We start from the raw sequence: 23,656 nt of genomic DNA, 5'->3' as shown, positions 1-23,656 counted from the left end.
CTGTCTGCCTTTGGGACAGTCATTTTATCTCTTGGGCCCCAGATTAAACCAGGATCATTTAATAATTTCATCCTCGTGAAAGGTGCTCCTTTCCACCATGAGTTCATCCTAGACACAGAATGTGACATGTTCTACCTGCTTTGCAAGTGACATGTGTGCATTCCCATTTGGAGATCTGATACCTCTGAATATACCAGCCCTCACATTTACTGCTTGCACCAGTTTTTTAGGTTCACTCTCTGGCATCTTATTTTACCAAAGCACTGAATTTCAGTTCTCTTTCCACTGACTTGAGGAGCAGGGAGATTAATTCTCCAGCCCAACACTTCATTTTTCTACAGTAATAGCTTCGCTCCTTTCCTTTTTTTTCTTAATGAATTTGTGCCAGGAAGTGTTCTTTTTTCTTCACTTGTAGTTTCCACTGTATTTAATTGAAAAGCAATGGTTTAGTCCCCAACATCTTGTAAAAGCCAAGGGCTAATCTACAGACCTCTCTCTTTTTTCTTTCTTCCCCATTTGCATTATGTCAGCTTCTGTTGGGGGTGGTGGGGAAGGAACAGCTGCTTTTTGGGGCTTTCTGTTGTGTATTAAAACAGGATCTGAGATTCAAGCGTGTCTGGAATAACGTTTGTAGTGCAAAGCCCAAGCTGGCTCAAGAGCTGGCTCCTCTTTTGAGCCCCCTCATTCCTACTACACAAATTTGCTCATTTTGCTGTTTCTGGGCCAGGTCTTTGGGAACAGCCTGTTCCCCCCGTTCAGGGACTCATCACCACCCCTTCCTCCTCTTTCACAACACGCGGGACAAGATGCAGGCTGTAGCCATCACTCTGCTGACTTCTCCTCTGTAGCAGTTCTTGCTAAAAAACCCAAATACCCTTTAGAAAAGTTGTTTGGATCAGCCCACCTGCCACGTGGGAGACTTACATGGGTTATGGTGATCTCTCCAAGCTCCCTTTGTCTGTCTCTCCCTGTGACCCTGCAGGCCCCTCATCCTGATACTCTGCTCAGCTACTCCTGTGGGCAGCCAAAACGTGGCTGAGGGAACCCCAGGGTGTTGTCCTGTCAGTATCAAGGACATGCTGCTTCCCAGGGCTGCATTGTAGGGCTGCCATGGCAGTTAAATCTAGATTAGTGACCTCAGTGCCTGGGCACCCACAGCATCAGGTAGCCTTACTTTGACATGGGGCTCCAGGGTAGGAGATGGGCAAAAGCCTGCTGTAGAGCTGTGCCACAATGTAATGGCCCTCTGAACTTGCATGAGGGCTTAACCAACTTTATTCAAGTCTTCCAAGCTAAATATTCTCAACCAAGTACTGCCAATTTTCAGAAAGGGAAAGAATTCTTTTCCTAGCCATGAGATAGCGACCAAAAGAAGGAACTTTACCGTGCCAGGTCTGTAGAAATTTGAATGTGAGCTCCATGGAAATCCAGACCAATTCAGACCAGATGTAGAGAAATGGCCCATGACATAGTAAGGAAACTTTACAAATGTGAGAGAACATCAAGGTGAAAATTTTGAATCTGAATTAAAGGTTTTCTTTAAAGAATGCTATCATGTAGCCAAGTTATTAAAAAGAAATGTCTCATAAATTTGAGCTGCAGAGAAGATCTCAGAGCATCTGTTGATGGGAACTTCCTTGGTTCAGTGCTGAAGAATCACTATTTTGGAATGAAACCATTCCTTTGTTCCCTTCTCATGAATGTCTGAGGTATTTGAGTAGTAGTCATTCCAAATGATCTTAATATTATGAATGTACCTGCTGCCTTCTAGCAGTTGCCCTGCATTTTCAGCCTCTGCCTGTTGAAACCCTCAATGCTTTCTGGTATTCTTAAATCTCTTAATATTTTGTGATCATAATATTTTCTTTTAATGCTTCTAAAGTTAAGTGATTCACATTCTCTACTGTTTTCACTCTTTTTTTTTTTTTTTAAATTTACCAATCCATGTGGATTATTTGATGCTATGGCATGAAATGACAGATCAACATTTACCCTGAATTGGGTAATCACCTGAAATAAAACCCCAAAGAAACAGGATATAGATCTAAATCCCTCTTAAAGATTAAGAATAAGGAAAAATATAGCAGAGTAAATGCAGACCCCACGGATCCTCTCTGACAAGCCACTGAAAAGCCACTAAGAAGCAAGCAGTATCTGTTTTCCCTCCTGATTTGGGGAGTTCATGGTTGTGCGTTCTGTGAACATGGGGTATGAGACCCTGGTCCTCAAGAGCCAGCCTTAAATTCTCCTCAACCTCAGTGTAGTTTGTAGCAGACTTGAAATTACTAGTTGTTGTCTTACAAGACGAGTGTATTTGGAAAACTAAAATGTTGTTCCTTCTCATTTTGTATCAGTCTCTTCGTAAAAAGCTTTCTTGCGTGTGTATCTGTGTTTTGTTTTTCCTAATAAAAGAGCCTGAGTAGAAAGGATACCCCAAATGACATGTGAGTAACAAAATTCACAGTTTTTTGCTCACCTTCTGATAAAGGCAAATGCATTTCCTGCCATTTTTATAGTTCTGGTGAACTGAAAACAGAAACAGAGGTGGGGGAGGAAGAAAAGTCCTTCTGTATTACAATTAAAATGCTGAATTCAACTGTTTTCTTGGAAAGCTAATGTGAGCTTTGTGTGGGGTCAGATACAGGTCCACACCAGTGTTCTAACACCTCTTTATTTTTCTCTACTTTGTGTCTGAATTCAGATTGAAACTAATAAGATTTGGACACTCTGAGGCTGGGACCTGGGCTGAGGAAATGAAGAAATGGGAAATTATAACTTCTTAAGGCTATTCAATCAAGAAGAGTAGAGGAAATAAGGAAAAGTGACCTGGAGACCAGGAGAAATGTTGGGGTGTATGCAAGGAGATGGATAGTCACAAAGGCCACAGAAATTTGGCTGCTTCTGGCTCAGCTTGACCTAAGGGCCTGTCAGTCAGCCCCATGCCAACAAATTCCCATCATGTGAGACTTCCTTGAACCTTGAATAGGTTTTATGTCTCTGCAGTGGCCTGGAAGGTGGGTGTTATTGCTGATAAGTGCTGTGCCAGTTCACTGGAACCTGTTCTCTCCCCTCTCTGTGCTTTGTTGCTGAAGAGTTTGCACAGTTGAGGTCTTTCTTTTTGTGTGTGTGTTAAATCTCTACTGTTAATCTCCTTGGTAGATTTGAGAAAGAAAAGGACAAGTTTAAAAATGCTCTTCTGACTCCAGATTCCAGTTTCCTGTTGATACAGCTGTGTGTTTTCTACTGGATGGCTCTGTAAACAGACAGTTTAACCCTTCAATTCTTGCAGTTGTGTTGCTTCAGCATCACTAGTTTGTCTTCTGAAAGAAAATTTCCCCTCTTGCTTCTGTCCAGAGCATCCTTTTTTTTTTTCTCTTTCTTCTTTTTGCACATCCTCACGCATTTCACGTCCTGCTGTGATTTACCACTTTACTCAAAAAGAACAGGATTTCCTTGTGCCTTTGGTGAGAAAACTTCTCTCCTTTACAACCCCCACTTTCTACTGTTGTGTTTGTGGAGGGAAAAGTAATTACACCTTCTAAGTTTAATTTACAGTAATTAAAATTTAATTATCAAATTCCCTGACAAGAGCACCAGCAGAAAACCAATGCACCAGAATTCTCCATAAAAAATTTTTAGTGTATGAGATGAGAACTAAGCTTATCATAAATTACATGCCAGGGTATTTCAGTCTTTCATACCACAACAAAATCTTCATCTGTTATTGTTTTAATTCTGGTGCTGAGTCTGTTTTCATTCTGCTTGAATTGATGGCATGGTGGCATCACACCTATCGATGAGGACCTGGTTGCATGTGGCTGTGCCACCCTGGGTGAAACCTCTCTGCTATTGAAGCTACAAGTATATCCAACCTGAGGAATATGCTGACTGCCAGATTATTGTTCCTCTTATCAGAACAAAACGGAGAAACCTTTTCTTTTTGTCTAAAGTAGATGGTTTCAAGGTGCTCAGCTGTGGTGTTCCACCATATTTGAACTCCTCCAGACACATCTGAAAGTCATATTCAGAAAAATTCATATGCTACAAGCTGAATACTGATTTTTCTATGGGTGCATAGATAGAAATTTTTTCTTCCCAGGCACAGCACCAGGAAAGTCCTGGATGTATAGTCCTTTAAACGGCTCTAGTATTCCTATCTCTCCCTATCTTCATAGGGGAACTCTCTTGGGATCTCTCTTGCCCTTATTCCCTGGCTGCCATCTCCCTTGATGGCAGTTGCATGTTCCTCCATGGTCTGGGCAGTTCACAGTCTTCAAGGTTTGTTTCTTGTAGCCAAAGAAGTGTTACCATCCCTGTTCTGCAGACATAGAGAGGTTAAAAGCTGAGTTCAAGCACCAAAGTCATGCCCTAGTCTTCCAATGTAGTGTTTACCTTCTCTCCCTTTAGCTGCCTCAGATTTAGGTATTTTATCTGGAGTAATTGAGTCTCCCGTATGGTCAATGCAATGATCCCCTCAGCTGTCAGCAGAGAGGGGTTCAGGATTTGCACCTAGCAGCTTTGAGTACAGCTTGTTGCTCAGAGGAGCTGAGAAGAGTGAGACTTTTTACATATCATTTCATCAGTGCCAAAGATTCCATTGATCTACTACTGAGTGTCTCACAAATGCAGTAAAGGCTTATAACCAAACTTGCAATCTTCTGCAGCACTAAACAGTGAGCTGGGGACTTGCTCCAGGAAATTTTTGAAATCAATGTCCATAAACATTTGACTGCCAGAGGTTTTATTTGTTGACAAGCTCAAATTAATTTGACTGTGCAAATCATCTTTCATTAGCATAAATATTCTTTCAAGGCATTGCTATTTCAGTGATGCTGCTCTGCCTGTCATTTATCCTTTGCAGTGACTATGAGAAGTGAACAAGATGCATCCATGTGCAATAACAGTGTGGCTATGTGGTCTACGTTAGAAAAGGAACTTCTCTTAAGGAACTGTCAAAAACAGCTGTCAAAAACAAGCTGCTTCCATTGGCTCCTTTTAGTAGTCTTATTTGTAACTGTGTCTTACTATATGGGCACCTCCAGGTCCCAGTCAAAACTGATTTACTCTCCTCCTCTCTCCATCTACGTCTATCCAGTGACAAGCTGAAAGAGCTGGGGTTGTTCAGCCTGGAAAAGAGAAGGCTCCATGGAGGTCTCATTATGACCTTCCAGTACTTATAAAAGCAGCTTATAAAAAAGAACAGTGACTTTTTACATGGGCAGATAGTGATAGGACAAGGGGTAACTGTTTTAAACCAGAAGAGGAGAGATTTAGGTCACATATTAGGAAGAAATCTTTTACTGTGAGGTGTGCAGTGACACAGATTGCCCAGAACAATTGTGGATGCCCCATCCTTGGAAATGTTCAAGATCAGGCTGGATGGGACTCTGAGCAACCTCGTCTAGTGGATTCTTGCCTTTCCTGGGGGAAAGCTGGTCTGATATCCTCTTAGTTATGTAAGAACTGAGTAGTTTCTAAATTCACCTTTAATAGCATGAATTGACCCTCAAATAGCTGTGTGCCCCAAAGCTTTTCCCTCCTGATAGACTTGTCTTGAAAGCAGAATTTTCTTTTCCTTTCTTAAGAAATGGAAGGTTTGTTTGTGTTTGGACCTGCAGCTTACATGAAGTTAATGACAGCATTAAGAAGATTAATAACATGTAAAAACAGTTCATGGTTTTACATGTCTTATTAGATGCTCTCTTTGGAATTACAGTGCTGATGTTTATTTGTAGCATGATCCCCAGATAGGTTTAAATCTCTTACAGAGAACTTTCTTGTCTCAGATAGGTGCCAGCTTTAAGGGATTAGTTTCATACTAGATGGCATTCAGTCTGTGGATTCTGATGTCCTTTTGCATGTCCCTTAGGATCAGGTACTGTATGGCATTTCACACCTGTCTATCACCAAGCCTGAGTTGGGGAGCTGGGTAAGAATATCACTAGATCTCAGTTTCCCAGATATCAAAGGAAAAGGATGCTTCTTTACAACATTCTCCTTTTTGGTAGACCACAAACTAAACTACTTGTGCGGGCTTGTCACTTCTAACAGTTCATACAAAACTCAGGAGTGTCCTGGATCTGATACATCTGGTGATAAGTACATTGAGTATCCTCAATTTGCCGTCTCCACCTTTCTGCTTACAAAACCTGTACTCTGATCTACCTCGGTGTCTCAACTATCATCTAGAAAAGTTAACAAATTACAGATTTGTTTACTGTTCTTTTCCATTCTCATAGCCTCAGGCCAATGATGGTCTCCAATATAATTTTTGTGAAGGGTCATTGTGTACATGGTTTGGCAAGCAGTGTCGCTGCTCCACATGTTGAGCTAGTAAATTTCTTCAGATAGGTTGGGCTTGTTCCAGGGATTTAGGCAGATAAGCTCGGCAAAGCTTGGGAAAAGGAGGCCTCTAGCTAATCACCACACTCCTGCTAAATTATCTCACCATAAAATTGGCAAGGTCGCTTGTGCTGATCTCAGTTTAACTTCTAATATGAGCTTACAGCAATTCATCATTTCTCTAGCTTATGGATCACCATGCTTCTGGCTTGTTGCCTACGTGGTGTGCATGGGCGCAGACTCCCTTCCAACCAGGTTCTGTACATTTGAACTCATGCAGAGCTTGCAGTTACATTTCTATTGAATTTACTGGTTTCATTTAAAAGTTATTAGTCTGTTTCTGCATGTCTCGTGTGTTCTTGTTTTTTGGATTTTGCTTTCTAAGTCAGAAGCAAAAATGCTCAGAAGTGTGTGCTTAGCATTCAACTGCTTGCTTCTCTTTTTAGACATCAGGTATCACTGCTACAAAGGACTTCAGATTTCCTTTTTAAGAACCTTTTTGGTGCATTCTAAAGTACAGGGACAAAATCTTCTAGAGGGATTTTAAAAGGCAGTTGTTTGACTTTGGTCACCTGTGATATGGCTAAAAGCTTGATATCAACTTTAGGAAGAAAACAGATTAGGAAGATAATGTCTCTCCAGGGAATTCAATACTTCAGTTCCTTGAGGATGTGATTTAAAGCAGCATCTGCTCTGTGCTGTGTAGCATTTTATACTTTCCTTCAGATCCCTGAACTGAAGATTGTTTGGATATGTGTCTATTTGTGTGACTCAGTTTATAGCACTCAAGAGAAATGTCGAGGGAATACTGTCTAGGATCTTGAAAGAGAGGCAGAAGGGACTTATGTGGCATCCCACCCCTAAGGAGTATGTGGCATGCCACCCTTAAGGAGAAGAAAGCATCCGAGATTTTTAGATGCTCACGGTTGAAAGGAATGACAAAAGTTGAAGGGTCCACAAAAGTTCACAAATTTTTATTAGTAAATTACACACTTGGTCTGGAAATTGATATAAGTAAGTCTCTGTTCTCCCAGTGTAAACACATTGTTACTACCATGTTTTGGATAAAGGGGTAGGGTGAAAGGGAAGGGAGAAAGAGAGAGATACGGATTTATCTAGAAAAAGCCTCAGGCACTAGCCAGATTCTGGTTGAACATTTGGATTCCATGATTCTATGAAGAAAAACTGCTTCCCTCACAGAAGTGTGGCCAGACCATATTCAGATCAGATGATCAGTGTGGCAGGTATTGATGTGAATGCCTTTGTTTCAAGTGTACAAATGCTGATTTACTGGTCCCTCTGAGCACACAGAACTAACTCGCTTCAGATGCTACAAGAAACACTTGCCATGATTTTGCCTGGCAAAGGCTAAGATAACATATATCATTTCAAGCAGGATCATAATGTTCTGCAATCAGACTCTGAATTAGTGTCAGGTCCTCCTAAAGTATGCAGGAGTCTGGCATCTTCTGTTGGCCCTAAGGATACTGCTGACCTATATGTCTTCCAAGTGCATTCTCTGTCTGACAGATCTCATAAAATACTGTAAGCTACAGTTACCAAAATATGCCATGCTTGGCACAAAAATATCCTTTTATGATAGGACTCTGTATCTGGAAATGCTGCTGTTTATTCAGATAAGTTGTAGGCTCCATCTGTTTTTTACTTAACCACAGGGATGTAGCAAGACTGCTCATCATTGAGAGTCTTGAGGTGGCTTTGATATGATACAACACTGTATTAAATGGCAGCTATGTTTTTTTGGATGAAGCCATGTGTGCCATGTGTTCCAAAGGGGCCATTAAAGTAGCAGTAGCAACAGAAGCAGTGTCTCTTTCCTTCTGTTATCTCAAAATCTTCCAGCTACAAAACCAGACTTCTGGTAGGATTCCTGTTATCAGATAAAATAATAATTAGCTGCCAAATAGCTTTTTTGGCCGTTCTTAAGACAGGAGAGAGGATGGATTAGAACAACAGAATTCTTTTGTCTGTACTAAATGTACCTTTTAACAAATAGATTAGTTTTTATTCCCTGAGCCAGAACCAGACTTTAGGTAGCACAACGCAGGACTCAACTGATGAGGACATCTTGTTGGTCATTTCAGTTTACAGGCATATTCTGTGTGTGGTTTTGGCAAGGTGTGCATTCACAGTCTGCCAGTAATGCTGATTGTTTGTGCTTCCTGGGGGTCTTAATGCAACAGAAAAGGACAGAGAATTCAGAGCCTCCTGGATGATATGTCTCAGTGATGCCTTTCTCTTCTAGCAAAGAAGTTGCCTTCCTGATGTTCAGACTGAACTTCCTCAACTCTATTTTTGTGGCTGCTGCCCATTGTATACCCTCTGCTACCACTGGGAAGAGTGGCTTTATAGTAGATCACCCGTTAACCTCTTTGTCAGACTAACAAAGCCCAGCTCCCTCAATGTGTCTTCTCCTTTTGGTCTCTGACCATCTTGGTTGCCATCCTCTAGACTGGCAACTCCTAGATATGCCACTGGCAGTGAGGATTCAAAACTATAGTCCAGGAAATTAATTAATCTATTGATATCTTACCAAGACCAGATTCTTTTCCATATTCCATCCAAACAATTTAATGCTTGCAAAATGAAAGCAAATAACTAGCCCTTAGTATGGATTTCAACAGGGAAGAAACTTTGATAGTTGGAAAATAAAATAATCAACTCAGAAAGGTAAAGCTGGAGGAAATAGCTGTGGAAACTTGATATGGAGGGGAAATTGCTATTTAAAGGAAATAGAGTTGCATGACTATGTCAGTTCATCAGCAGCTCTAGGGAAGAGCATACAGTTTCAGATTTCAGAATTTAAATGACAATGAAATTTAAAAATGAAAAGTTGTTATAAGTCAAAATTCTCTGCATTGGAACAGAAACAGAAAATTGTTGATACTTGAAAATGTAGATTTCTATTCTTATTAGAAAAAATCATGGAACCCAAGATAATTTAGAAAAATACCATGAAATCTGTGCTGTTCTCGCCAAACAAACAAACAAACAAGTAGAGCTTGATAATTTTTTTTTATTTTTTTTGCTCAGCTTGGAACAGAGTTTCCCCAAGAGGGTAAGAGGACAAAAAGTGTCTTCCTTTTGATTTCAAGGCCATGACTGAAAAATAGAAGATAAGCAAATGCAGATTACTTGCAAAGTAAAACCTCTGCCACAGCAGTTTGCTCTTATCTGGCAGCTGGAACTCGTACTTTTGTTGCCCAGTTCGTGGCTGCTATATCAATGTCTTGTACTGCACAGTTTTAGGATGGTTTGTAACTCTAGGACCTTGTAAGTTCCCCATGCACTTTTCCTTTCCTAAAACTGAAGTCTACCTGCTTGTCCCTTCTGGAGACTTTTCTCGTTGTTCCTCCAGATGTTCCCTGTTACTTTTCAAACTCCAGTTCAAGCCTGTTTCATGGGATGAGCTCATTAGATGCACAAACCAAACACTTGCAGCTCAAGACACTAAAATGTTCTTAGAGCACAAAACTGTGTTGTTTAATATCTTGATTTGTTGGGTCCATGGTGACAGTGTAAATCTGTTAATGATGCCCAAACATTTTTAGGCCACTCTATTCTAGTGTTGCTTCTACTGGGACAGCACTTACAAAACATCAGGTTGCATTCTAACAGGGAAGTTTTTTCCCTCTGCCCACTCCATGGAAAAATAAGAAGAAAATGTGAGGCCACACTGAGTTTGCCAGTATAAGCAATTTTTTTGGCAAAGAGATGAATGTATGTAATCTTTACTCTGTAATTGTCTAAACTGAATTAGAAAAGACTATTCCAAATATCTGTCTACATTCTTCCCACAGATACATTTCCCAAAATAAAGTTATGGGAAGCTGGTTGTTCATCATTCATGAATCCACAGAAATATAACGGTTGACTCACTGTGGATATTTTATTTTGTTAGGCTATTGAATGTTTGCTTCATGCAGAATGTTCCTTTCTGCTCAACCTACCATACACAGCAAGAATAAATCCAGCTGGCACCTGACATCTTTAAAACTGTCTTACGTTTTCTGGATTCAGACTCTGTTATTTCACAATCTGTTCTGGACATTTCATGTCTGGGATTAATTTTAATGAAGTATCTAGAACCTCATGAATACTCTGGGAACGCTGAGCCCTGAATAATCATATTTTCCATTACGTGTCCTGCAGAATCTGATTTATATCTCTGTCCTGATGCTAGCTCACTTATCACTAGTATTAACTTGTGACAGTTTATGAGCATTCATGGGGACTTAGGGATTTGTAGCAAGAGTTTAACAGTGAGGAAGTCCTGATGGTACTGTGATTACCAGTGATCTCGCTGTAAGAACTGGCCCTCTGTCGACCCATCTGTTTTGGGTATAAAAACAATGCAAATATTCATCAATATTCAGCACAGAAGTTTCAGCTGAGAAAAATCAAGAACAAACTTCTACCCTGAGGGCCTGATTTAAGCCCACTGATGTAAGCCAGGTCCTGATTTTCATTGCCAATATGCCCACCTCTCTGACACACATTATGAGTTTTTAACCTCTGTGAGTTCTGGGATGAAACTAAGCAATCTCTACACTTGCCCAGAAATACAACTGAGGGATGAAAGAGTATGTGGCTTTATTTAGTAGATTAATTATATTTAATTTTGTCCTTTTGTTTTTTACTTCTTTATTGAGCTCCAGATGCTGTATTCTCCTGGGAATGTGCTATGTCAGGTTAGTGTTTGCAACTCTGAGAACGTGCATGTCAGTCTCCTAGGGTACCTTTTAAAGTAATTTTGGATAATGGGAACATTTGGGGTGGTTCGTGGAACCGGAGTTGGCTCTACAGACATTTTTGCTTGTGCTGTCTCGACAGTTCAGCCAGCAGGTGGAACCAGGGGAAAGCAGATGTGCTGTATGCACAAATGCTCAGCCCTTTCCTGGGAGATTCATCCCAAGGTGTCTGATTAAAATTGTGGTTTTAACTTCATTGTTCACGTTTAGGATAGTCAAACAGCAAAAAAAAAAAGTTATTTCTAAAAAATGACAGGTTGACGCTGTCAGACCTTGGTGCACAAACTCCCACCAGCTTGGGTCAGCTTGCAAATGAGCTGATTTCATCACACAGTAATAAAGAGGATGTTTTAATAAAATTTCCTCACTGACCATTTTCACTTGTGAATATGTCAGAGATAGACAACAGGGGATAATCCAGATCACATCGTATCCCTCCATCAACGACATCTGGCATTTACTCAAAAGGCAGCATCAGAAATGTAGGCTAAAAATATTCCTTTAATGTGTTCTACTGTGGGAAATTAAATGTAGTGCACCCAGTGGCATGTGCCCTGCAAAATACAGCCTGGGCAGCTCAGAGTGAATTAACAAGTCCATCTTGGAGACCAAATTACCACCAAAGAGAAAGCAGTAGGAGGTGCTAAAGTGCTAAGGTTTCTGGTACTGTGGAACTACTTCCCCAGCTCTGTCAACAGCCAGAGGAATCAAATTTAAAGTCATTGTCCTTTCTGAACTTCTTTCCATCAATAAACTGGAGGGAAAGAACATCAGTGTCTTCTCCTTACCTTAACCCAGTTGATCCTGATGAGAAAAATACTTGAAAGAAAAATGTTTTAAATGTAAGATCTTGAAGGACTGAAACAGTGAAATCAATACATGAGTGTATTTTTAAACATCTGTAAAAACTGGAAGAAAAAGAATATATTGTGATCCATGTAGGGCTTTGCTGCTCTAAAGAAAAGGTGGAGACTCCTCTGGCACTGTGTAAAAGTGCAATATATCTGCCTGGCTTGCAGTTTGGACTGTAATTTCAACACCATAGCTTGGTCTTTCCAGATTTTGAAACTAAAACATGATAAAAATTACAATATTTTCCAACAAATTGAAAATATACTTTACCAGGAGGTAGAATCTGCCACTAAAATGCTACTATCCCTTTCATATCTTTAAATTTGGATAATAAAACTCATGGCTATTAAAAATATTGTGTTTGTGGCTATGGGTAATATTTTATTTCTCCTTCTCTCCTCTTCAATGTGAACACAGAAATTAGTTATAAATTGTTGCTAGCAATCTGCTCTGTAGATGCATAAAGAAAGTAATTTTGGAGCTTGCCAAGCATAAATCAGGAGTGACTTTAATAGGGAGTTATCAAGCATGGCAGCGTGAGAAAGGCTTCATCTTGTTTTAATAAGAATGGGCTTGTACCTCCAAAAGCAGCAAAATTAGAACTCATGAATAACTTGTGGTGAAATATTTTCTCCTTGGCATCCAAGACTACAGACTCCAAGACTGAAGAATAATTAAATAAAATAGGTTAATTACCAGTACTTGCAAAAATTAATTTCCTACTAGGCACGTTCTTTTATCTTTCTGACATTTTAAAATAAACTTGTCAAATGCCCACCACTGTGATTTTTGGTGTTAATTTTCCCTTTGCTCCTATTTTGGATTTCTTACAAAACCTTTGTTGTCCTATATGTTATATTGACCCTAAATATATGATTCCTTAAACCTTAAATTACATGAGTGGGTTTTTTTGTTTACTTGTTTGACATTTTTTTCTAGTTAGGGATGGCCATTGATGAAGGCCATTGGAGTATGATTTCCTTTTGATGGCACTTGTGGAAAGCATTAGTCATGATGTCTTAACCAACATACTTATTAATAAGTAAGTCTATATCCCAAATTCTGGGATATTGACATAGTAGGGCTGAATGACTTTTCCGAAGGTATTTAGACATTCCAGTGATGACAGCTGACCATGGAAAAGAGAAAGCCAACAATTTTATAATTCTGCGGAATTGTTTCCCCCATAGTTAAGTAATGAGGGACTTAGGAGGGGAGAAGAAGAGGTCCTGGAAGCTCTACATGTTGTGCACTTGTTAAAGTGCTCAATGGACAATTGTTTCCAAAGGTTTTGGTTGGGTGGTGATGGAGCCTAGGACATACTGCTGCTTCCATCACTCCATGTCTTCCCTACTGTAAAACACAGGAGTCATAGTATTTTGATGCCTGTTCACACTGTTTATTTGAAGATGCTTATGCAGCCCACACTGTGTCCTCACAAAGCTTACTCAGCCATACCACTGGACATTTCAGCCAGCACATCCAAGAACAAGTAACCACTATAAGGACACTGGAAAGGCTTCCTTGGCCAACTCAGGCTTTAGACCTACAGGAAGGGCTGTTAAATAGTTCGTTCCAAATTCTTGTCTATCAAAAACCACCAAAAGTCTCCCAGCTATCCAGTCCTCTGTAAGAATTCAGCCCCAGTCCTTCACATATTAACTAAACCCACAGGAGTAGCAGGGTTCCTCTTTGCTGCGTGTTGGTTCACAGACACTCTTATATCTACACAGCATATAAGCTGTTTGCTTGCTCTTGTTGACAATAGAAACAAGAGATGGGCAAGGGATTTACTTACAGGGTTGGGCCGTGGCAATGGGCTTTTTAAATAGCTGTGTGACTTTTGTCTGTGCATCTGGATTTGATGATTAAGCACTTTCTTTTAATGATCAGTGACAAAGTAAATAAGTTTATTGCACTTGAGGAGGCCTCTCTTCTCAAGTGGCAGATTATTGCACCTACTCAAATCATTGTGATTAGAATGAAAAATCCTACTATTAAAAGGCCAAGGCTTTTCATCAATCTGAATGCTTCTCTATTAACAACTCTGGCAGCATCAATGAGCCTTAAAGTGGGAGTAAATTATATTGGTATGTTTTAGTTTAAACATTACTTTAAAGGTGTTTTTAAGCCAACTTTAAGGCCAACTGTTTGTAAAGGAGGCCTTAATGGAATTGGGAATCATGCCCAGAGCAAACACGTTCTCTGTTTGGCAGTGATTAGTAATGTGTTCACAATTAACTAAATATAGGGTAACCAAATACTAAAGGACTTAAATGGACCTTCAGATAAAGCAGTAGCAGGTTTAGAAATGTACTTTATTAAAATCTGAGCCTGCTAACAAAGAAGCTGTAGAAGACAGTAAAGGGGCTTTGCAGAGATATCCTCATGGATAGTTCACTGACTGCGGGATCACAGTTCTTGGGGGTGACACAAAGTCTTGGGTTGAGGCATTTTCTTTGTGGAGAGTTGTTGGAAAGCCTTCTGTTTGAGACATCTGAAACTGCAAAGAGGACAAAACACTGGGGATATATAGTACAGCACAAGGAAGCCAGCAATAGATGGAATTGCCTTAGCAGTTTCTAGAGCCTGACTTTCCTTCTCGGAACTTTTTAGGATTACTCACTTATTCTTTGCAACCCTCACACCTTGTCATTAGGAAGGGCTTCTAGGCCACAGGTACCAAAGCAGTGCTATGTTCTGGCTGCTGTTGACAGTATGTAAATAACCCTGTTTTTTTCTATGCCTAAGCTGTTGTGCCCTGCTTGACCCCCACAAAAAGCTCAGGTTTTCTGTACAGTGATACTCACAGAAAAGTTGCATCTTTGCTTTGTCACCACGCTGATTTGCACCCTTCCTGCACCACAAGTGTGGCTGGTGCTGTTAAATGTCATCCAGAGTTTGCTCTGTGAAGACTGGGGAGTGCAGAAGGCAGTGAACCTCTACTTTCTGTGGGTTTTTCAATGAATTAAGGGATCCCAGTACCCCATGATCTAAGTAATAGCGACACCTGGATGTGTCTACTGCAGTCACATCACTGTGTTACACAAAGTCCCTTTTCTACCTTTATTTACCTCAATTTTTTATCTGATGATCAGATTTTGAATTAACATGAAGGCTAGTTTGTTGGGGTTTTTTTTTACTTATTTGCCAAGAAATGGAGTTCAGGAAATGGAAACTTGGCAGTATTACCCTCCCCCTAAAAGTATTCCTTCCTTTCTCACCATGGTGGTAAATATTTGTGCATGGCTAATGCAAAAAACACTAATGTTATGAAGCTTCACTCGTCCAACTTACATGTGCCACAATGACTCCATGTAGGACAAAAGCACCTGCCAAAAGGAGAAGGTGGAAAATCACTGCAGGAATATCCCAGGTTTTTGACTGTGTGAGCCAGGGCAACATCATGGGAACTACAGTATGTGACCAGGAAGAGCCCACTGCTGACAGACTCATGAGCCTCATGGCTCAGAGAGCATTTCTGCTGAGTATGATAGTCTGAACACTGTGAAGGATGGGTAAGGGTGGTTGTCAGAGTGCTTAGAGTGCATACATTACTTTTTAAAACATTTTTATTAATATTTTTTTAATTTTTTGTATTTGTTTTAGCCATAGTATAGCTTCACTGCTTAGGACTGGGACTCTGTCAGGGAGCTGAACTGCATGTGTGTTGTGTTATAGGGGTGGAGACAAGCAAAACATTTTTCAAACAGAGGTGAGTGAACTTGTGCAACATGACATTCACAGCCAATTACATAGATTTTGGTTTCAGAGGGTATCTTTTCCTTTCTCAAACCTCATCTTTAGTCAAGACAAAGGGCTAGGACATCATAAGGCAGTAGTTGTTGTGGTATTAGGAGCATTGCAAGAAGCGAAAAAATGGACAGGGCATCTTCAGGAGATCCATGATGGAGTGACTGAGTCAGTGGGTTTCCAAACATCCTCACAGCACAGTGGTTCAGGACTGGGTGTCTGTGAGGATGGCAGGCTGACAGGGTTGATCCCAGTCCCCTTGTGGATTTGTGAGATCCTGTGTTTTGGTTGCAAGAGCCACAAAAATATGGATAAGTCTCAGGAATGTGAGGCCAAACAGGGACATGTGCTTTCACACTGCAACACGATGACCTTTATCTTTCTTGGTGACCTGAAAAGCAGTGATTGCTGTGTAAAAGAAGCCTACAAGTAGTCAAGAGTCTCTAGAGCCTTCTCTCAACCAGCAGTGACAATAATATGGGGTGGCACAATCCTCTGCCAGAACCAAGCACCACAAGGCCATGAAGACTGGACACACCTCACACCTTCTTCTCATGTATCAGAGAGGTTTTGGTACATTCCTACATGGTGAGAGACCTCTGTTTAGAGAGAGAGGTCTAGAAGGGGCTGAGGGCCAGCAAAGTGGTGCCAGGCTGTTTGCATGGTGGTCCCAATCACAGAGCATTTGCCCTCAGCTGGGGCTTGAAGGGTTTACAAGACAGTAAGCACCACCACAATTCCATGGCTCTTTGACATTTATTCTTTGGTTTCCTTACAGACTCATTAGAGCTGAGGGGACTTTAACTGAGGACTAATCACCACTACTTTTGCAGCCTCCATTTCTCTGTAACGCTCTCCAAGCTGTGTTTCTCTGTTTGCAGGCCATTTCCCGGACTTCCATCACCACCATGGCCCCCACTGTCCCAGGCACGACAGAGACCTACACACGGACCCAGTACTGCAAGTGGCCGTGCGAGTGCCCCAAGTCCCCACCGCGGTGCTCCGTGGGCGTCAGCCTGGTCATGGATGGCTGTGACTGCTGCAAGACCTGTGCCAGGCAGCGTGGAGAGAACTGCACAGAGGCTGACACCTGTGATTTCCACAGGGGCTTGTACTGTGACTACAGCGGAGACAGACCTAGGTACGAAATAGGAGTATGTGCACGTAAGTGATGTACATATATTTTTGACTTAGATATACGTTGGCAGCTCCCCTCAGTCTGAGCAGTGGGTGAGGTTTATCTCATTAGATTACTGACTGCACGCTCATCTACTCCTCCATGCATCATCTTCCATTCCATTGTATCTGTCTTTGTTCTCAGGGCAGGTGGCTCAATGGGAAATGACATCTGAATTCTTGCTCTTTGAGTTGGCTGCAGCCAAGAGCAAAGACCAACCAGCACTGGGAGGTCTCCAGATGTGCAAGTAGATGATTCCATATTCCGTGCAACAGAAGGAGGTTCTGCAGTGGGTTAAGGATGAAGGAAGGGTAGGTGTGCAGCCAGATTTAAAGACAAGCAACGTAGGCATCTACATGAAAACGATGACATTAAGGGGATGCTTTTGGCATATTCCCTACTGTGGATCCTTTGAAAGGATAGCACGTGGTATCCTGTCAAGAGGGTCAGGAGTGGATCCTCTCCTATCAGAGCTTTTCAACACAAATTGAGGTCTGAGCCTTAATATTACAATGATTACAGTCATATTAGCTGCCATGAGGCAGAAGGATTTCTTCCCGCCTATTGTAACAAACTCTTGGTTTCACGTGACTGGAATGCTTTTACTCAAGCAGAGGAAAAAAAGTTAGGTAATGTTTCTTGTGCCAAGGATATGTTCACTTGTTCTGAGATCCAGAACATGACAGTGAATCTGATTAGCTCATAAATGTCAGAAATTGCTGACAATCACTCCTCTGGGAAAGATTAAAAGTGAAAGGATCGCAAGCACAACCACACAGATTGCTGATCAGAAAGGCTGTTGACTATTTAGCAAGTTATTAGAATATATGGCCATGGCTTTAGGTACGTAAACAGGAAAAAGTCACTTAGAGGTAGGGTCTTCTAGGTTGGAACATAACTATGAATGATCTAAGAGGAAATCTAAAGGTGAAACAAGACCTGGAGGAGAGCTGATTGTGAGATGAATAGATAGAATAACTGATTCACAGAAGAGGAAAGAGATTACAAACTGTGGGCTTTCATAAATTTAAAACAGCAGAAGTCACACCAGGGGCAGGTCTGAAGAGTGAAGCAGTTCAGGGAAGCTGACAGTTTCTCCCAGAAGTGATACAAGGTGTTGCTGTTCCTTAGCAGAAGGATGGAAAGTGTAGTAAGAAATGACCTTGGCTTTGCAGTAGCTCAGCTAGAGAAGAAAAAAAAAGGCATGCAAAAAGTGCAGTCTAACCAGATTTTTGCGGAATATGATCAAAATAACAAGAAGAGAAGTTACGTGCAAGGAGCTGTATGCTTAAACAGTGATTTTCAAGATTAGAAAAGATTAAGGTTAAGAAAAGAGGATATGAGATCATTCAAGTGTATTGTCTGGAGTATGTGGGAGGTCTGTAAGGGCAGGTTAGACAAACACTGTCAAGAATGACATCGTTACAGCTGGCCCTGGGTTGGGAGAGGAAAACAGGCTTGATGTTGTCTCAAAGCTATCAGCCTTCCTAGAACTCTTTAAAGACCTTCACGTTGCTTCACATTTGTTTATTTATTTAAATGCTTGCTTTCTTAGTTGGATATCTTTTGGTTTTTGCAGTCCTCCCATACATTACAGGCATTCAGTGTGTCTGTGGCAGCAGCACCACAATGTATTAAGATTGAGCTCCAGATTTTCCAGTGAGGTCTGGAGAGACTCCCAGTCTATGCTTTATCATCCTTACTACCATGACAATATATTCCCTATTATGTGATATCTGTGATTCTATGGTGAGGGGCATTGTGGCATACAGAGCTGAGGGGAATGAGAGGTAGGTCTTTCCACGGTTAGGACTGAAGTGGGTTGTCTCTGGCTGCCAAAGAAACCTGTAGTCTTTCCCTTGCGTTCATCATCCAGGTAGATGCATAGGACAGGATCTGCTGACATGTTCTTTCTTGTACCCTGGGGCACATATAGGCTGCATCACCCCACTCTCAGCCCATCAGGTTCTGTCCTGATCACAGGGTGAGTGAAGGCTCATGTGAGTGGCACCTTGTTGGGTGTTGGGGACTAACTGCTGTGAGGAATTTGCTTTGCATATAGGTGCTATAGGTCTAGAGAACCTAGAGAATCCAGAGCACACAGGTCTAGGGAAACAATATAATATGTGGAAAACTAAAGATACTGAAAGAACTAGGAACTGGTTTTGGGAAAGGGAATGCAGTCAAACTGGGGGAAATTCAGGCTGTATGTGGACTGGTGTGCTGAGGTGTATCCCAGGATCTAACCTCCCAGACATGAAATAAGAACCTGTTGGGGGCCACTACAGCTCTCCTTTTGTTGTTGGATTTTCTCTGTACCGAAGCAGAGACAGCAGAGTGCTGAGCACACGCCCAGGTGGGGAGTCAGGCATTGTGCACATGGGGCTGGGATTAGGGATGTGCTTCCAAATTGCTTAATTTCAGACTTAGTGAAGTTCTGCATGAAGGCATTCAGCAACCCCTTTGTGTTTGGAAGTGTTCACATGGTGAGCCTCTTGGTGTAGGAGATTTGAAGAAGGCTGTTCTCGTAGTGTGGGAGGGATATGCTGGTAGGAAAACACCAGGAAATACAGCATTTTCTTGAATTGTTGTAGTCCATGTGAACACCTAGAGATATACCTGAATTCTTAGGTCCAGCACTAAGTGATATTTTTTCAGGACAAAGACTGAAGCATTACCAAAATTGGAGCTGAGGATGAACTGGAGATCTAGATTTGTGCTTCAAATTCCAACAGCTCTTCTTTTGGTACAGAAGAAGGAATTTGTGTTTGATGTTTTCGTTCAGTCCATTCCAGAAATAGCCTTTGCAGAATTTTAATCCAGCATTTCAATTTGTGTTCCCCTGAAGCAGCCACATTGCTGCTCCATTTCCCACCAGACTTAAAACATAAGTGATCTGACCAGTGCGTGTGCACTGCCTCCATGTGACCAAACAAGAAACTAAACTTTGAATTTTCCACTGAAAGATTTCTGCCAGTGCTTCCAAATAACTGGCCATACCTTTAAAAATAACAAAACCCCAAACACTGCTGTTTGAATCAATATGATCCCTGTTCTCGGGCAATCGAAATGCTTGAATTTTTTTTTTTTTTGTAACTTTGCTTAAAAAAATACACCAAATAATTATTTTCATGGCTTTATAATGCATACTTCATTTTCCTAGAAAACTATTCTGTGATAAATCCTGTGGGTAGGATCCAGTTGCCGAAATTTAGGAATCCAGTGCCTTTTAGGTGCTCTTTTGCTACCTTGGTTGTCTTTCCCTCTCTGCTTCAGATGGGTACAAGTGTTGTGAAGAACTGTGTCATATATGTGACCCCATATAGTCCCTCATATGTCTCTGAAAGCTTCAAATTTTGCTCATTATCTGTTTTAATTGCTTTGATTGTTCCTACCGTGAATAACTCCTACCACCATGCCATGAAATGATTTTTTAAGTAAGAATTTGTTGATAAAGCTTGTTTTATTTTCTAACTTATTTTTCCATGAAGCATTGAAAGATTCTCTTTTTTTGCTGTGATTTAGAATGAAAACAATTTCCTAGATGGTGTGACTACCCCTGTCTCAGCATCACGCTGAACACATCGCCCTGCAGCACTGCCGTGTCTCCGTGTTGGCTCTGGCAGCCCAGGGATCAGATTGGTAAAGAAACACATCAGAGCTGCTTGTTGCCAGCATTATTTTAATGGTGCTCTGTGTGTCTTTCTCTCTTTTTCTTTCTTTCCAGAAATTGTTGGTGTAGGATGTGTCCTCAATGGAGTCAGGTATAAGAATGGGGAAGCGTTTCAGCCCAACTGCAAATACAACTGCACGTGCATTAACGGGGCTGTGGGCTGTATTCCCATGTGCACAAACTCACGCCCTCCCCTTGTCTGGTGCCCAAACCCAAAGCTGATTAAGATGGCAGGGAAGTGCTGCGAGCAGTGGGTTTGTGATGACTCCAGAAAAATCAGGAAGACGTCTCCACGTCACATCTCCTCTGCAGGTATGGAGGCAGTGAGACAGACTTCTCCTTTGCCATCAGGAAGCTGAAGACAGAATCTACAAGCAAAGTATCAGCTTGCACTGCCAGACCTGGCAGGTATCTAGTCTTTGTGTGAAGGAGGCACAGAGACTCCCACACAACATGTGCTGAAGAACAGAACAGGCAAACCCATGTGGTGTGCTCAAACTCCTTAGCAGCAATGTGGATATGGATGTCTTATCCTTGGAAGCATTCAAGGCCAGGTTGGATGGGGCCCTGAGCAACCTGATCTAGTGTGGCATCTCTGCCCATTACAGGGGAGCTGGATCAAAATGATCTTTAAGGCCCTTTTCAACCCAAACCATTCTATGATTCTATCATTATGAGGTTCACCAAAGATGCTTATGCAACCATTCTGTGATTCCGTGTGACAAAGCCCCCTTTGAAGCATCTGCTGGAACTTTGAAGATATCACAAGTCCTTTTTAATGCTTCCTCTTTTTTTTTTTTCAGTCGGCCCTCTGGGAAACAGAATGGGTTCAGTTTAACTTGGGACTGAGGCTTTCTGTCTGGGTCATATTGCTTTGGTAGTGCAATTTTAAAGCCCCTGTATCTTAGTAGCCTCAAACTTATATAACACCTTGAAAACAGTTATTGTGGTGGAAGTTTCATTGCCAGATGGGCTAAATTGTCTTTGTGTTAGTATAGCTTTTCATCAGTTCTGGACTGATGATATTACTGAACTACCTATTTTGTGTATCACATAATGTGTCTTCTTTCCACACACGTTCGTAGCCCACTGCACAGAGGTGGTACCATTTGCCTCAAATATGATCCCAAATGCTTAAGACGGACTCACCTTGCCATATGTCAAATTTATCCTCAAAATGCCCTGCAATGCAATGTATTGCCATTAGCCACATTAGCTCCATATTTTAGACTATCTCACAAAGCAAAGCTCAAGGAGATGTAGGATGCTTGTTGTAAACCAGGATTTTGTTTCCTTGGTGGTACAGGATTTTTTTCCCCCAGTCCTTGGTCTATATTTTTACAGCACAAAACAAAGCTTCAATCTCCATTCTGTGGGTTAAACCCACCAGAGTTTAGCCCTCAATTCTGTCCCTAGTAGCTCTGAAATGTGATGCAGGTCCAAATTCAAAGCATCTGGTACTGAAACTGGCCTTATGTCTTCATGGCCTTTGTCCCAAAATGGGCATAACAGAGCTTTGCTTGCCTGACTTTCCTCTTGTAAGTAGAATTCTTACAGAAATACGACTAGCATTTATTATGTTTAGTATAGTGATTAATATACTAATAAACATAACAGTGAGTAAGCTCAGTGCAGCAGTTTCTACTAGAGTTTTTCCTTTGAGCTGTCCCATGAGCTGCAAAGCAGAGGGGACTTTGGCTGAGGCTGTGAAAGAACCTGAACTGGGGTTGTAGGCTGCTTTCAAAAGAGAGCCCACCCTTCTCCAAATGGCTACTGACCTCTCTGTGAGCTATTCAAACTGCTCTTCCTCACAGTGAAAGGCTGTGGCTGCTTCCCAAGCCCTCTGCCATCCAGCAGAGACTGTTGACCACTTTCTGCTACAGGGAATCAATTGAACGGGCTCAGAAATAAACCTTCATGGTGAGATCAAATCTCATCCCTTTTTTCCACCCGCTGGAACAAGCTTCTGTAATTATTTGTATTGTGGCAGCACCTGGGGGTCCCAGACAAGGACCTCCTTGTGCGAGGCTGTGAAGGGGAAGGAATAAAGAAATGAGCCCTGGCCCTGAGCACTCACAGAGCTGGGGAGTCTGACACAAGTAGGTCAGCACAAAGGGGGTGGGATGAGGGGCTTCACAGGAATGCTGAGCCACTTAGCTGTAGTTTAATTATTTGGGTTAGTGGCCTGAATGTGTAATGAGCTGGGGAGAGGGTCTTTAATATGTAAAGCTGTCTTGGCTGAATAATGTGGGGTTAAACTGTCTCCACAGCCTATGAGGGAGAGGATGAAGCCTGGCAGAAGAACTGCATCGTTCACACCTCACCCTGGAGTCCCTGCTCAAAGACCTGTGGGCTGGGCATCTCCACCAGGATTTCCAACGACAACGACCAGTGCCGGCTCCTGAAGGAAAGCCGCCTGTGCAACATGAGGCCCTGTGAGGTGGATATAACCCAGCACATCAAGGTGGAGAGTGTTTCTTTGTGTGCCCCTTCAGCTTTTGTTGTGCAGCTTTCAGGCCTCAGAGGGCTGCACCTCTACATGGACTTTACTGTGCTGCACAGAGTTCCAAAATGTGTCCTCCCTGTGCTTCCATGTGCTGGTATGAAAACCTTGCCCTGAGAGCTTTAGCTGCAGCCAAAAGGTCCTTGCAAAGAAGGCCAAGCAGAGCCTGCTGTGCACAGTGGTGGCTTAGACAGACCTGTACTCATCTAGTGGAAAAGTAATGCTGAATGTCTGCTCGTGGCTGTGAACTCCATTTTGCAAGTATCCTACTGGGTTCACAGGTCTGAACATGTAAATCTGTCATGGTCTATAGGGATTCCTAACAGCTTCAAACACTTTTAAATACAGGAATCATAGAACAGAATCATAGAATCATTGAAGCTGGAAAAGAAATCCAGGATGATCAAGTCCAACCTTTGACCAAATACCACTATGCCCACTAGACCTCATTGTGAAATCCTATGTCTACTTGTTTTTGAACACTTCCAGGGATGGTGATTCCTCCACTTCCCTGGGCAACCTGTTCAAATGCTTAACCACTCTCTCAACTAAGAAATTTTTCCTAATATCTAAGCTGAACCTCC

General features: G+C 41.7%; 1 protein-coding gene across 2 annotated transcripts in view; it reads left to right on the top strand.

Annotated features, from left to right (window-relative positions):
• Positions 1-23,656, top strand: part of CCN4 (cellular communication network factor 4) — a 34,790-nt gene that overhangs the window by 10,247 nt on the left and 887 nt on the right. The window contains exons 2-4 of one of the 2 annotated variants that reach the window (XM_008934754.2): positions 16,601-16,883; positions 20,624-20,881; positions 22,840-23,033. In XM_008934754.2, coding sequence (XP_008933002.1) covers positions 16,601-16,883; positions 20,624-20,881; positions 22,840-23,033 — 735 coding nt within the window. Of the gene's footprint in view, positions 1-16,600; positions 16,884-20,623; positions 20,882-22,839; positions 23,034-23,656 lie in introns of those variants that run through there. The other variant, XM_008934755.2, reaches the window with a different exon arrangement.

The sequence above is a fragment of the Manacus vitellinus genome, unplaced genomic scaffold (genome assembly GCF_001715985.3).
Source record: "Manacus vitellinus isolate BGI_N305 unplaced genomic scaffold, ASM171598v3 scaffold_1_pilon, whole genome shotgun sequence".
NCBI classification, from domain to species: Eukaryota; Metazoa; Chordata; class Aves; order Passeriformes; family Pipridae; genus Manacus; species Manacus vitellinus.
The sequence above is the reverse complement of the archived record's forward strand: the minus strand, read 5'-3'. Positions and strand labels throughout refer to the sequence as shown.